This window comes from Salvelinus fontinalis, unplaced genomic scaffold, assembly GCF_029448725.1.
Source record: "Salvelinus fontinalis isolate EN_2023a unplaced genomic scaffold, ASM2944872v1 scaffold_0083, whole genome shotgun sequence".
Classification (NCBI taxonomy): Eukaryota; Metazoa; Chordata; class Actinopteri; order Salmoniformes; family Salmonidae; genus Salvelinus; species Salvelinus fontinalis.
This window is the reverse complement of record NW_026600292.1, coordinates 32,744-47,596: the sequence shown is the minus strand read 5'-3', so window position 1 is coordinate 47,596 and position 14,853 is coordinate 32,744. Positions and strand designations below refer to the sequence as shown.

General features: G+C 45.3%; 1 protein-coding gene across 1 annotated transcript; it reads left to right on the top strand.

Annotated features, from left to right (window-relative positions):
- The first annotated feature begins 225 nt into the window (after positions 1-225).
- On the top strand, positions 226-12,703 carry LOC129842981 (B-cell receptor CD22-like). Its single transcript, XM_055911703.1, has 16 exons — positions 226-613; positions 887-1,231; positions 1,395-1,619; positions 1,746-2,111; positions 2,214-2,399; positions 2,783-3,004; positions 3,566-3,793; positions 9,304-9,312; positions 9,490-9,657; positions 10,011-10,154; positions 10,591-10,854; positions 11,004-11,267; positions 11,485-11,575; positions 11,666-11,720; positions 11,816-12,026; positions 12,370-12,703. The coding sequence occupies exons 1-16, from the start codon at positions 559-561 to the stop codon at positions 12,426-12,428; spliced, it is 2,892 nt and encodes a 963-aa protein (XP_055767678.1). The 5' UTR covers positions 226-558; the 3' UTR covers positions 12,429-12,703.
- The last annotated feature ends 2,150 nt before the right edge of the window (positions 12,704-14,853 follow it).

Sequence of the window (14,853 nt, the reverse complement as noted above, 5' to 3'; positions counted from 1 at the left end):
AATGGTGTTTGTCACATGCGCCAAATACAACAGGTGTAGACCTTACTGTGAAATACTTACTTAAAAGTCCTTAACCAACAATGCAATTCAAGAAATAGAGTTACATCGGGATGACATGATGAACCAGGTGGAACACGACATGCTCAGTAGTGTGTGTGTGTGTGTGTGTGTGTGTGTGTGTGTGTGTGTGTGTGTGTGTGTGTGTGTGTGTGTGTGTGTGTGTGTGTGTGTGTGTGTGTGTGTGTGTGTGTGTGTGTGTGTGATTCACTTGTTGTTTAGCCTCACAGCTTGGGGATAGGAGCTATCATTGAACCTGGTGGTCAGTCTTTAGGCTGCTGTACAGCTTGACGGACCGTAGAGAATTGAACATTTATCCTCCTATATTTGGGGTTCTGAGAATAAAACAGCTTCACAACAATCAATGTAGAAATATGTGTTTACAGTACTACACATCTGTTCAATAAGTGGTTGTTGTTGATGATGATGATGTATGTTGTATTTCACCAGCTGGTGAGTTGTTGTTTATGTTTCTAAGACTGCAGGGTGGGAGATGCAACAATGGCCTTGAGAACAGCAGGAAGTGTGTTGGTGGTCTTTCTCTGGTCTGTGGCAGGTATGGTCCCTTTCATAACTGTTTTAGTTGCCCTGTGTTTCTATTTACAAACAAAAGGTTAAGAGTCATAATGTTATTATGTTGATCTGTTTGTCGTATCTACTTCACTTTATATAGTTGTCTTTCACTCCTCATTGAGAGATGCTTATCTGTGGTTTCCATTCACACTCAACTCAGCAACTATGGCAACAAAATGTGGACACAACCTTCTATTATTGTGAGCCATTTTGGCTTAATTGTGATTCCCTTGTGTTGTGTGACTGTGTGTTTCAGTGGTACTGGGTCAGGATGGCTGGAGTGTAACTTACACCCCTCAGAGAATCTGTGCCTTGAGGGGGTCAACAGTTGATCTGAGCTGCTCTTACACATATCCCAGTGGTACAGTCACAAAAACCCGCTGGTTCACTGAATGGGGGACTGGTGTAGAACCTAAATATCTAGGACAGGATCCAGAAAATGCAGGTCATGTGAAGTATCGTGGGGATAAGGAGAAAGACTGTACCCTGAGAATAACAGACCTGAGAGAGAGAGACTCAGCTACGTACAGGTTCAGATTACAAACAGATCAGGAAGGAGGGACATATACTGGCCAACTTGGAGTGACTTTGTCTGTCACAGGTAAAGTAAAACATTTATTTTATTTTTAATTCCAATTCAGTTCTGGACAATTGTTGTGGTGTGTGTGTATAATAGTCTGTATAACATAGGATTTCTTCCATCGTTGTATTAGAGTGATAAGTCAGTGATAAAGGGATTTACAGTGATACTGTTTTTTCTCCAGGTCTTCAGGTGAAGGTGACTGGTGGACATCAGGATAAGACACTGACCTGTAGCACCACCTGTACTCTGACTGACAACCCCATCCCCAACTGCATCTGGTACAAGAACGGAAAACATCTAGATGAGAGCACCTCCCCCCAGTACAAAAACTTAGTCTCCAGCAACTACATTGATGGTTATTCCTGTGCTGTAAAAGGCCATGAGGATCTCCACTCTCCTGCAGTCTGTGAGTGTTAATTTAATACAGTATACTGGGTGTTGGTTTCACTTTGTCATTTGAGAACTTTTAGCATTTCTAGAAAGAACTGAGAATATAATTCAGTTGACCTCTTGTTATGTCACTGTGTTTCAGGTGTTCAGGGTCAGAGCTGCAACAGAGTGACTTACACCAAGAGGAGAATCTGTGTCTTGGAGGGGTCAACAGTGGACATATCCTGTACTTATGTTGGTTATTATACAGTCAAATCATCACTTTGGTTTAGTCCTAAACGAAGTACTAGTTGGACTAATAAGTTGACACCTGAGGACCTAACCAGAGACCCAGGGTATGCAGGTCGTGTGCAGTACACTGGAAGAGAGACTGGAACATATGAAGGTCCCTCCTCCCTGAGAATCACAGATCTGAGAGAGGAGGACTCAGCTGAGTATCGCTTCACTTTTAAAACAGACAACTTTGAATGGGGTCATAGTTTCCCTGGAACAACTCTGTCTGTCACAGGTAAGACTGCAGTGTTTGATACAACTGTAAATCATAATGAATTACAGGAGAATGTATATGTGGTTTTAAACCAAGTATGTGGTTTTATACATATTGTTTCAGGTCTGCAGGTGAAGGTGACTCCTGCTGCAGAGGGACAGAAGACACTGACCTGTATCACCACCTGTACTCTGACTGACAACCCCACCTACATCTGGTACAAGAACGGACAACGTCTAGATGAGCCCACTTCCCTGCAATACTCTGTCAATAGTTATTATTCAGACAGTTACTCCTGTGCTGTAAAAGGCCATGAGGATCACCACTCTCCTGCAGTGTGTGAGTATGAATGAAACTAGTATTTTATGTAGTACCATTTAAAACCAATAAGAATGGTAGTACTTTCTCTATCAATATTCTTAACTATATACATTGGAATGATAAACAGTTTTATAGATGTATGTACATGTATGTTAATATTTTGTTTAAATTCAAAATGAACCTGTCCAATACATCTAAAACATTTAGTCTCATTATCGTTTCAGGAATTGATCAGTTACATTATGTTTCAGGTGTTGTGGGTGAGAGCTGTATGAATGTGACTTACACCCATCAGAGTATCTGTGCTTTGAAAAGGTCAACAGTGGACATATCCTGCTTTTACACACATCCCAGTTGGCATAACGTCACAGAAGTATCCTGGTTCAACAAATGGAAGTCTGGAGTAACTAAAGACCTGATCCAGGACTCAGAGTATGCAAGTCGTGTGGAATACCATCGACAAACAGAAAAGGACTCCACCCTGAGAATCACAGACCTGAGAGAGAGTGATTCAACTGAGTACAAGTTCAGATTTACAACTGATGAGGCAAGATGGGGGTACAGCATCCCTGGAACCACTCTGACTGTCACAGGTAACACTGCATACCACATTATAAAGTTTTGAAGAGTCATGTGTCACGTTCCTGACCTTATTTCCTTTGTTTTGTCTTTGTTTAGTTGGTCAGGACGTGAGCTGGGTGGGCATTCTATGTTATGTGTTTCTATGTTGGGTTCAGGTTTAACTAGCCTGATATGGTTCTCAATCAGGGACAGGTGTTTTACGTTTCCTCTGATTGAGAACCATATTTAGATAGGCTGTTCACACTGTTTGTTTGTGGGTGATTGTTGCTGTGTCTGTGTTTTTACACCACACGGTACTGTTTCGTTTGTTTGTTCCTGTTCGTGCGTTCATGTTTATTTGTGTTCTCAAGTTCAGGTCTGTTCATGTCGTTTATTGTTTTGTAGTTTGTTTAAGTGTTTTCCGTCTTCGTTACCTTTAATAAATCATACATGTATTCTCCACAAGCTGCGTTTTGGTCCGATCCATGCTCCTCCTCAGACGAGGAGGAGAACAATCGTTACATCATGATGTTAATAATTAACTCACACCAATTCTGAACCATTGACTCTTTTTTTGCTCTCCTTTAATTCAGGTTTTCAGGTGAAGGTGACTCCTGAACAGTATTCAGAGTATAAGACACTGACCTGTATCACCACCTGTACTCTGAGTAACCCCAACCCCATCTATATATGGTACAAGAACGGACAACATCTAGAGGAAAGCAACTCCACCCAGTACAAAGACCCAGTCTCCAGTAACAGTAAAGACAGCTACTCCTGTGCTGTAAAAGGCCATGAGGATCTCCACTCTCCTGCAGTTTGTGAGTGTTTATTTAAGAGACATATCGACATTTACTCGTGGGGGGGGGCTGGTTCCCAAAGTTTAAAATATTTTCACATGACCCTCCCCTTGTACCGTAAAATAAATTGAACACCCCCCTCATAGACATAACTCAAAAGAATGTTTACGACCACAAATAACAATAACTGTAGCGACCGTGCATTTATAAACGGGACTGTTGACTTTGCCATTTCAGCATGCTTTTGTGGCATGATCGATGCCACGCAGGGCTACGGGCCAGACGTTTGAGGGTTCGCGACCATCAAAAACAAGCTCGCCCTGCCTGCCTGTCCCATTACACTGCGATCATATACAAAATATATGCAACAAATGTTCTACCAACAGGTTTCTGCACCAATGCAGCACACAACCAATAAACAAAGCATACCGACTTCGGTCCCTTAAATTTCATGCTTTGCGTTTTCAAAACCACAATAAATAGACTATGTCAATCTCGACAAACAGAGAATACATCCCTCCCTACCTTGTAGTCTTATCCAGTATTGAAGGCTTGACAGAGAATACATCCCTCCCTACCTTGTAGTCTTACCCAGTATTGAAGGCTTGACAGAGAACACATCCCTCCCTACCTTGTAGTCTTACCCAGTATTGAAGGCTTGACAGAGAACACATCCCTCCCTACCTTGTAGTCTTACCCAGTATTGAAGGCTTGACAGAGAATACATCCCTCCCTACCTTGTTGTCTTACCCAGTATTGAAGGCTTGACAGAGAATACATCCCTCCCTACCTTGTAGTCTTACCCAGTATTGAAGGCTTGACAGAGAATACATCCCTCCCTACCTTGTAGTCTTACCCAGTATTGAAGGCTTGACAGAGAACACACCCCTCCCTACCTTGTAGTCTTACCCAGTATTGAAGGCTTGACAGAGAACACATCCCTCCCTACCTTGTAGTCTTACCCAGTATTGAAGGCTGGACAGAGAACACACCCCTTCCTACCTTGTAGTCTTACCCAGTATTGAAGGCTTGACAGAGAACACATCCCTCCCTACCTTGTAGTCTTACCCAGTATTGAAGGCTTGACAGAGAACACATCCCTCCCTACCCTGTAGTCTTACCCAGTATTGAAGGCTTGACAGAGAACACATCCCTCCCTACCTTGTAGTCTTACCCAGTATTGAAGGCTTGACAGAGAACACATCCCTCCCTACCCTGTAGTCTTACCCAGTATTGAAGGCTTGACAGAGAATACATCCCTCCCTACCTTGTAGTCTTACCCAGTATTGAAGGCTTGACAGAGAACACACCCCTCCCTACCTTGTAGTCTTACCCAGTATTGAAGGCTTGACAGAGAACACATCCCTCCCTACCTTGTAGTCTTACCCAGTATTGAAGGCTTGACAGAGAACACATCCCACCCTACCTTGTAGTCTTACAAAGTATTGTTGGCTTGACAGAGAACACATCCCTCCCTACCTTGTAGTCTTACCCAGTATTGAAGGCTTGACAGAGAACACATCCCTCCCTACCTTGTAGTCTTACCCAGTATTGAAGGCTTGACAGAGAACACACCCCTCCCTACCTTGTAGTCTTACCCAGTATTGAAGGCTTGACAGAGAGCACATCCCTCCCTACCTTGTAGTCTTACCCAGTATGTCAAGCCTTCAATACTGGGTAAGAAAGACTACAAGGTAGGGAGGGATGTATTCTCTGTCAAGCCTTCAAGAGAATACATCCCTCCCTACCTTGTAGTCTTACCCAGTATTGAAGGCTTGACAGAGAATACATCCCTCCCTACCTTGTAGTCTTACCCAGTATTGAAGGCTTGACAATCTCTGAATGTCATTAAACGTTTTGGTGTTTAGTAACAGATGTCTCTTTCCGTTCATCAAATGTCTGCAGCTCAGGTTGGATTGACTGATTGATTTTATTTGGCAGTAAAAAAAATATAAATCTTTTTTTAAGTGATCAGGATTGCACAATAAAGTCGGGGAATTATTTCCATTGTGGTCCATATTTTTTACATAAATACATACACAATTGTATAATTGTAGGATACCTGCGCCAACTCCCTATGCTTACCGTGGAGTGCGAGAGTACGGGCAGACACCGTGTTATGCGGTAAAGCGCACGGTGTCTCCTGTACGTGTGCTTAGCCCGGTGCGGGTTATTCCACCTCCCCGCACTGGCAGGGCTAGATTGGGCATTGAGCCAGGTGCCATGAAGCCGGCTCAACGCGTCTGGTCTCCAGTGCGTCTCCTCAGGCCGGCATACATGGCACCAGCCTTACGCATGGTGTCCCCGGTTTGCCTACACAGCCCAGTGCGGGTTATTCCACCTCCCCGCACTGGTCGGGCTACGGGGAGCATACAACCAGGTAAGGTTGGGCAGGCTCAGTGCTCAAGGGAGCCAGTACGCCTGCACGGTCCGGTATTTCCGGCGCCACCTCCCCGCCCCAGCCCAGTACCACCAGTGCCTACACCACGCACCAGGCTTCCAGTGTGTCTCCAGAGCCCTGTTCCTCCTCCACGCACTCGCCCTATGGTGCGTGTCTCCAGCCCGGTACCACCAGTTCCGGCACCACGCACCAAGCCTCCTGTGCGTCTCCAGAGTCCTGTGCGTCCTGTTGCTGCTCCCCGCACTAGCCTTAAGGTGCGTGTCATTAGCCTGGTACCTCCAGTTCCGGCACCACGCACCAGGCCTATAGTGCGCCTCAGCCAGCCAGAGTCTGCCGTCTGCCCAGCGGCGCCTGAGCTGCCCGTCTGCCCAACGCCGTCTGAGCTGCCCGTCTGCCAAGCGCCGCATGCGCTGCCCGTCTGTCCTGAGCCTTCAAAGCCGCCCATCTGTCCTGAGCCTTCAAAGCCGCCCGTCTGTCCTGAGCCTTCAAAGCCGCCCGTCTGTCCTGAGCTTTCAAAGCCGCCCGTCTGTCCTGAGCTTTCAAAGCCGCCCGTCTGTCCTGAGCCTTCAGAGCCGTCCGTCAGTCAGGAGCCGCTAGAGCCGTCCGCCAGACAGGAGCCGCTAGAGCCGTCCGCCAGACAGGAGCCGCTAGAGCCTTCCGCCAGACAGGAGCCGCTAGAGCCTTCCGCCAGACAGGAGCAGCCAGAGCCTTCCGCCAGACAGGAGCAGCCAGAGCCTTCCGCCAGACAGGAGCAGCCAGAGCCTTCCGCCAGACAGGAGCAGCCAGAGCCTTCCGCCAGACAGGAGCAGCCAGAGCCTTCCGCCAGACAGGAGCAGCCAGAGCTGCCCTCCAGTCATGAGCTGCCCTCCAGTCATGAGCTGCCCTCCAGTCATGAGCTGCCCTCCAGTCATGAGCTGCCCTCCAGTCATGAGCTGTCCTCCAGTCATGAGCTGCCCTCCAGTCATGAGCTGCCCTCCAGTCATGAGCTGCCCTCCAGTCATGAGCTGCCCGTCAGTCCGGAGCTACCCGTCAGTCCGGAGCTACCCGTCAGTCCGGAGCTACCCGTCAGTCCGGAGATACCCGTCAGTCCGGAGATACCCGTCAGTCCGGAGATACCCCTCCGTCCAGTGGCACCCTCTGGGATGGTCTTCAGTCCGGGACTTGCTACAAGGGTCGCCGCTCCAGAGGCGCCACCAAAGCGGGTAGTGACTATGGTGGAGGGGGGTCCACGTCCCGCACCCGAGCCGCCGCCATAGGAAGGCCCACCCGGACCCTCCCCTTCTGTGTCAGGTTTTGCGGCCGGAGTCCGCACCTTTGGGGGGGGGGGGGTACTGTCACGCCCTGGCCTTAGTTATCTTTGTTTTCTGTATTATTTTTAGTTAGGTCAGGGTGTGACAGGGGGGATGTTTGTGTTTTGTCTCGTCTTGGGTGGTTGTATTGTATAGGGGGGTTTTGTTGAGTGTATGGGGTTGTGTTCAGTAGAGAGGTTTAGGAAAGTCTATGGTTGCCTGGTTTGGTTCTCAATCAGAGACAGCTGTTTATTGTTGTCTCTGATTGGGAGCCATATTTAAGGCAGCCATAGGCTTTAGGTGATTGTGGGTAATTGTCTATGTAGAACGTTTGTAGCTTTTGTATTGCACTTACGTTTGTAGCTTCACGGTCGTTTGTTTCGTTTTGTTATAAGTGTTCGTTTCGTGTTTCACTCGTCTCTATTAAAAGAGAATGTATTTTTCACACGCTGCGCCTTGGTCCAATCATTATCCTCAAGACGATCGTGACAGGCATTGTGTTGTGTTACAAAAATGCTAATTTTAGAGTGGCCTTTTATTGTCCCTAGAACAAGGTGCACCTGTATAATTTTCATGCTGTTTAATTAGCTTCTTCATATGCCACACCTGTTAGGTGGATGGATAATCTTGGCCAAAGTGAAATGCTCACTAACAGGGATGTAAACAAATTTTTGAACACAATTTTAGAAAAATAAGATGTTTTGTGGCAATGGAAAATGTCTGGAATATTTTATTTCAGCTTATGAAACATGGGACCAACACCTTACTTGTTGGGTTTATATTATTGTTCAGAATACATAGATAGAGACATATTACAGAGTATAACAATCCGAAGAACAATCCGAAGGGAATGAAGACGGCTGCAGCTCAAAGATGAGGGAGCACTGGGAAAGAAATGCCGGCAGGTTTCAGGATCCCCAGCATTGCGCTCCGGAGGAAGTAAGCGGGGTTCTCAGGAAGCCGTGGTAGGCTGTACAAAATCACCACTTGGAGGGGGATTACTGAGCGTGTCCGGGAGGTCTCCGTTGTGACATGCTGCTTGAAAGATAGTCCACGGAATTGCTCCAGTAATGTTTTGAAACCCTGGTCATGACTTCCCGCCAGTGTATGGAGTCCTTCCATAAGGTTCTGGAGTAGCTCCTCATGTCTTCCAATGGTGGCTCCATGCATAGAGACAGTGTTGTGGAGCTGGTCCGAGTCTGCTGGGTCTGTCATGGCTAGTTTTTGGTGCCAGACAACACGACAAGGAAGATTTCAATTTACCGGACATTTTATGGATGTTGGCCTAATGAGCCACATTCACATATCCTTAAAACAGCCTATAACAAATTGTATTAAGATACGCATTTTATTGTTAGATTATAGGAGTGACTCTGGTAGGCCAGAAACAGTCTTACTCACCTCAAGTTCAACTGTCAGAGTCAGTAGGAGCGACGGGGTGCACTGCATTCAAGTCATATGCCTTCAGTAGCTGAAACTTAATAATAGCCACACCATACCAAACCTTCACAAATGGTTATAAACTTTATTAGGATAATATCAAAAGAAAGTCAAGCCATTGTTTACAGAGAAAATACGAATAGAAGAGTCAATGTAAACCAGGAAAAAATTGCACTACCCTCCCCTGTGCACACCAGAAAACCACACAACCCTCCTCAAAGCAAAATAAATTGTTTGACAACTCTCCCCCAGTAAATTTCAATCTGTCCCTAATACATCATTGTACAACTGTAACTGTTTAACTGTGTTGGTTTCACTCTGTAATATGAGAGCTGTTAGCATTTCTAGAAAGAACTGAGAATATAATCCAGTTGACCTCTTGTTATGTCACTGTGTTTCAGGTGTTCATGGTCAGAGCTGCAGCAGAGTGACTTACACCAATAGGAGATTCTGTGTCTTGAAGGGGTCAACAGTGGACATATCCTGTACTTATGTTGGTTATTATACAGTCAAATCATCACTTTGGTTTAGTCCTAAACGGAGTGCTAGTTGGACTAATAAGTTTACACCTGAAGACCTAACCACAGACCCAGGGTATGCAGGTCGTGTGGAGTACACTGGAACATACAAAGGTCCCTTCACCCTGAGAATCTCAGATCTGAGAGAGGAGGACTCAGCTGAGTATCGCTTCACTTTTAAAACTCACAACTTTGAATGGGGTCATAGTTTCCCAGGAACAACTCTGTCTGTCACAGGTAATACTACACTGTATGATACAACTGTAAATCATATTGAATTACAGGAGAAATAAATTGACCATCCTGTTGATGTAACGGAAGTGAAATGGCTAGCTAGTTAGCGGTGGTGCGTGCTAGCAGCCTTTCAGTCGGTTACGTCACTTGCTCTGAAACCTAGAAGTAGTGGTTCCCCTTGCTCTGCAAGGGCCGCGGCTTTTGTGGAGCGATGGGTAACGACGCTTCGTGGGTGACTGTTGTTGATGTGTGCAGAGGGTCCCTGGTTCGCGCCCGTGTCGGTGCGAGGGGACGGTCTAAAGTTATACTGTTACATCAACACAGAGGTGTATGTGGTTTTATACATATTGTTTCAGGTCTGCTGGTGAAGGTGACTCCTACTGCAGAGGGACAGAAGACACTGACCTGTAGCACCACCTGTACTCTGACTGACAACCCCACCTACATTTGGTACAAGAACGGAAAACGTCTTGATGAGCCCACTTCCCAACAATACTCTAGTAATACCCTAGTAGTGTTGGGTCATTATGCGGACAGTTACTCCTGTGCTGTAGAACACCATGAGGCTCTCCACTCTCCTGCAGTGTGTGAGTATGAATTAAACTACTATTCTACTTAGAAAGTATCAATCATTTATTATCAATGAGAAGAGTATTACTGCTTTATCTATCAATATTCATCATTACATAGAAATTACACACAATGTCATAGATGTATGTATGTCTATAGTTAGAATGTTCAGTACCTCAAGCAGTTGAAGAATAGTTTAGTAGACACTCAAGTCCTAAAGTATCTCCAAATGTATTATTGTTCATGTTTTGTGTAAGCAATAGTTTTAGATAGTTCTCTGACTTTAGATATCATTTATTTTTGACATGACGTAATTTGAGGTAGTATACTACAGTCCTGACCTTCTGACAAATTCTGCTTTACTAGATGCTCCAAAGAACACCTCAGTGTCAGTCAGTCCCTCTGGTGAAATAGTGGAGGGCAGTTCAGTGACTCTAAACTGCAGCAGTGATGCCAACCCACCTGTGGATAAATACACCTGGTACAAGAAGAATGGAGCTTCACTGACAGGATCTGAAAACACCTTCCTCATCACCAACATCAGCTCGGAGGACAGAGGAGAATACTACTGTGAGGCTGAGAGCATATATGGGAGTCTCAACTCTTCTTCTGTGTCTGTGGACATTCAGTGTAAATACACCTAACCTTCTCTTCTTTTGATCAGAGAATCACACATATTTAAAGTCATATTTAACTTATTTCAATCATATGTCCAAGTTACATGATGCTCCTCATGTAAAGCACTATGTATGAACAATGTGTTACATATTGTCCACCAGATGGCCCAAAGAACACCTCAGTGTCAGTCAGTCCCTCTGGTGAAATAGTGGAGGGCAGTTCAGTGACTCTGACCTGCAGCAGTGATGCCAACCCACCTGTGCACAAATACACCTGGTACAAGAAGAACGTAGCCTCACCAAAAGCATCAGGACAGAGTTACAGCATCACTAACATCAGCTCTGAGGACAGAGGAGAATACTACTGTGAGGCTGAGAATACAATAGCATCTAAGAACTCTACAGCTCTGAAGATCATCGTAGCAGGTAAAGTTTCATCTTTAATACCTCAATACAAATTACTTTTCAAGATATATCTTAATAATTATACTTTCGATCATTACACTTCTGTTTATAACTACAGGTAGGCTTTAAAATCCTCAAGTATTAACAAGTATTACATTGATATTCTGTTTTATTATTATAATAATATTCAGTTCATTAGAACATGCTGTGTACTCATATCATCCATATTTTATTATAGGGAAACAGACCTCAGTTCTGACTGCAGCTGTAGGAATCATAGTGGTTGTTCTGGTTCTCATCCTCTGTTTCTCTGGACTCATGTGGTTCAGGTGAGTGTTTTTGTTGTTTATTATTTCACTTTAGAATATTAATTAATTCATTCATTCATTCATTCCTTCATTTGTTTGTTTACAAAACAGGAAGAAAGCCTCCAAATCCACCTCTGACCCAAAAGTCACAGCAGATGATGGACAGGTGAGTCTGTTGGAATCAGAAGATGACTGTGATTAATGTTTATGCTTTGTGGAACATTTCCACTCCACATGTTGTCTGTCCTCTCTCTCCATCAGGGAGACGCTAGTCCAGTGTATGACAGCATCTCAGGCATGGTCATGATCCCTACTGCAGCACAGACAGCAGCCACAGACGACCAGGATGATGTTCACTACGCCAGCGTCCACTTCTCTCGTTCCAAAAACCAGGAAGTGCCTCTATGCTCCACCGTCCAAGTGCCTGTCCTGTACGCTGCTCTGAAATTCAACCTCCCAGTGCTGCCACCCGGTGAGCATATTCTGCATTAAGGTCATTCATATGCTACAGTTTATTGTAGGAGATGTCATCAATAAGAAAAACAGTTGACCCTAGTGACCACTACGAACCCAAACTATGAACCCAACAATGGACATCTCAGGACAATTACTATGACATGTCTATAATGAGGGACTGATGTGATGATGGTTTTGAGGAACTGTTATTCTGTTCCAAATGGCACCCTATTCCCTTTTTAGTGCACTACTTTAGACAGAGCCCTATAGGGTGGTAGTGCACTACTTTAGACAGAGCCCTATAGGGTGCCACCATTTGGTATGATGTCTGTGTTTCATTTTTGTTTCTCTCTCTTCAGCAGCACCAGCAGCTGAGGAGGACTCCTCTGTTCTCTACAGTACAGTCAACAAACCCTGAACCAAGAAGACCCGAACACAACAAACCCAGAACCAAGAAGACCTGAACGCAACAAACCCAGAACCAAGAAGACCTGAACGCAACAAACCCAGATTCAAGAAGACCTGAACGCAACAAACCCAGATTCAAGAAGACCTGAACACAACAAACCCAGAACCAAGAAGACCTGAATGCAACAAACCCAGAACCAAGAAGACCTGAACACAACAAACCCAGAACCAAGAAGACCCAAACACAACAAACCAAGAAGACCTGAACGCAACAAACCCAGAACCAAGAAGACCTGAACACAACAAACCCAGAACCAAGAAGACATGAACACAACAAACCCAGAACCAAGAAGACCCGAACACAACAAACCCAGAACCAAGAAGACCTGAACGCAACAAACCCAGATTCAAGAAGACCTGAACGCAACAAACCCAGAACCAAGAAGACCCAAACACAACAAACCAAGAAGACCTGAACGCAACAAACCCAGAACCAAGAAGACCTGAATGCAACAAACCCAGAACCAAGAAGACCTTAACGCAACAAACCCAGATTCAAGAAGACCTGAACGCAACAAACCCAGATTCAAGAAGACCTGAACACAACAAACCCAGAACCAAGAAGACCCAAACACAACAAACCAAGAAGACCTGAACGCAACAAACCCAGAACCAAGAAGACCCGAAAACAACAAACCCAGAACCAAGAAGACCCGAACACAACAAACCCAGAACCAAGAAGACCCGAACACAACAAACCCAGAACCAAGAAGACCTGAACGCAACAAACCCAGAACCAAGAAGACCTGAACACAACAAACCCAGAACCAAGAAGACCTGAACACAACAAACTCAGAACCAAGAAGACCCAAACACAACAAACCCAGAACCAAGAAGACCTGAACACAACAAACCCAGAACCAAGAACACCTGAACGCAACAAACCCAGATTCAAGAAGACCTGAATGCAACAAACCCAGAACCAAGAAGACCTGAATGCAACAAACCCAGAACCAAGAAGACCTGAACGCAACAAACCCAGATTCAAGAAGACCTGAACGCAACAAACCCAGATTCAAGAAGACCTGAACACAACAAACCCAGAACCAAGAAGACCCAAACACAACAAACCAAGAAGACCTGAACGCAACAAACCCAGAACCAAGAAGACCCGAACACAACAAACCCAGAACCAAGAAGACCCGAACACAACAAACCCAGAACCAAGAAGACCCGAACACAACAAACCCAGAACCAAGAAGACCTGAACGCAACAAACCCAGAACCAAGAAGACCTGAACACAACAAACCCAGAACCAAGAAGACCTGAACACAACAAATTCAGAACCAAGAAGACCCAAACACAACAAACCCAGAACCAAGAAGACCTGAACACAACAAACCCAGAACCAAGAACACCTGAACACAACAAACCCAGATTCAAGAAGACCTGAACACAACAAACCCAGAACCAAGAAGACCCAAACACAACAAACCAAGAAGACCTGAACGCAACAAACCCAGAACCAAGAAGACCCGAACACAACAAACCCAGAACCAAGAAGACCCGAACACAACAAACCCAGAACCAAGAAGACCCGAACACAACAAACCCAGAACCAAGAAGACCTGAACGCAACAAACCCAGAACCAAGAAGACCTGAACACAACAAACCCAGAACCAAGAAGACCTGAACACAACAAACTCAGAACCAAGAAGACCCAAACACAACAAACCCAGAACCAAGAAGACCTGAACACAACAAACCCAGAACCAAGAACACCTGAACACAACAAACCCAGATTCAAGAAGACCTGAACACAACAAACCCAGAACCAAGAAGACCCAAACACAACAAACCAAGAAGACCTGAACGCAACAAACCCAGAACCAAGAAGACCCGAACACAACAAACCCAGAACCAAGAAGACCCGAACACAACAAACCCAGAACCAAGAAGACCCGAACACAACAAACCCAGAACCAAGAAGACCTGAACGCAACAAACCCAGAACCAAGAAGACCTGAACACAACAAACCCAGAACCAAGAAGACCTGAACACAACAAACTCAGAACCAAGAAGACCCAAACACAACAAACCCAGAACCAAGAAGACCTGAACACAACAAACCCAGAACCAAGAAGACCTGAACACAACAAACCCAGAACCAAGAACACCTGAACACAACAAACCCAGATTCAAGAAGACCTGAACACAACAAACCCAGAACCAAGAAGACCCAAACACAACAAACCAAGAAGACCTGAACGCAACAAACCCAGAACCAAGAAGACCCGAACACAACAAACCCAGAACCAAGAAGACCCGAACACAACAAACCCAGAACCAAGAAGACCCGAACACAACAAACCCAGAACCAAGAAGACCTGAACGCAACAAACCCAGAACCAAGAAGACCTGAACACAACAAA

Coding starts and splice junctions, on each gene's coding strand:
- LOC129842981 (XM_055911703.1), top strand. CDS start 559: ATGGCCTTGAGAACAGCAGGAAGTGTGTTGGTGGTCTTTCTCTGGTCT. Junction 10,155..10,590: donor CACTTCCCAACAATACTCTA/GTAATACCCTAG, acceptor CTGCTTTACTAG/ATGCTCCAAAGAACACCTCA. Junction 10,855..11,003: donor TGTGTCTGTGGACATTCAGT/GTAAATACACCT, acceptor ATTGTCCACCAG/ATGGCCCAAAGAACACCTCA.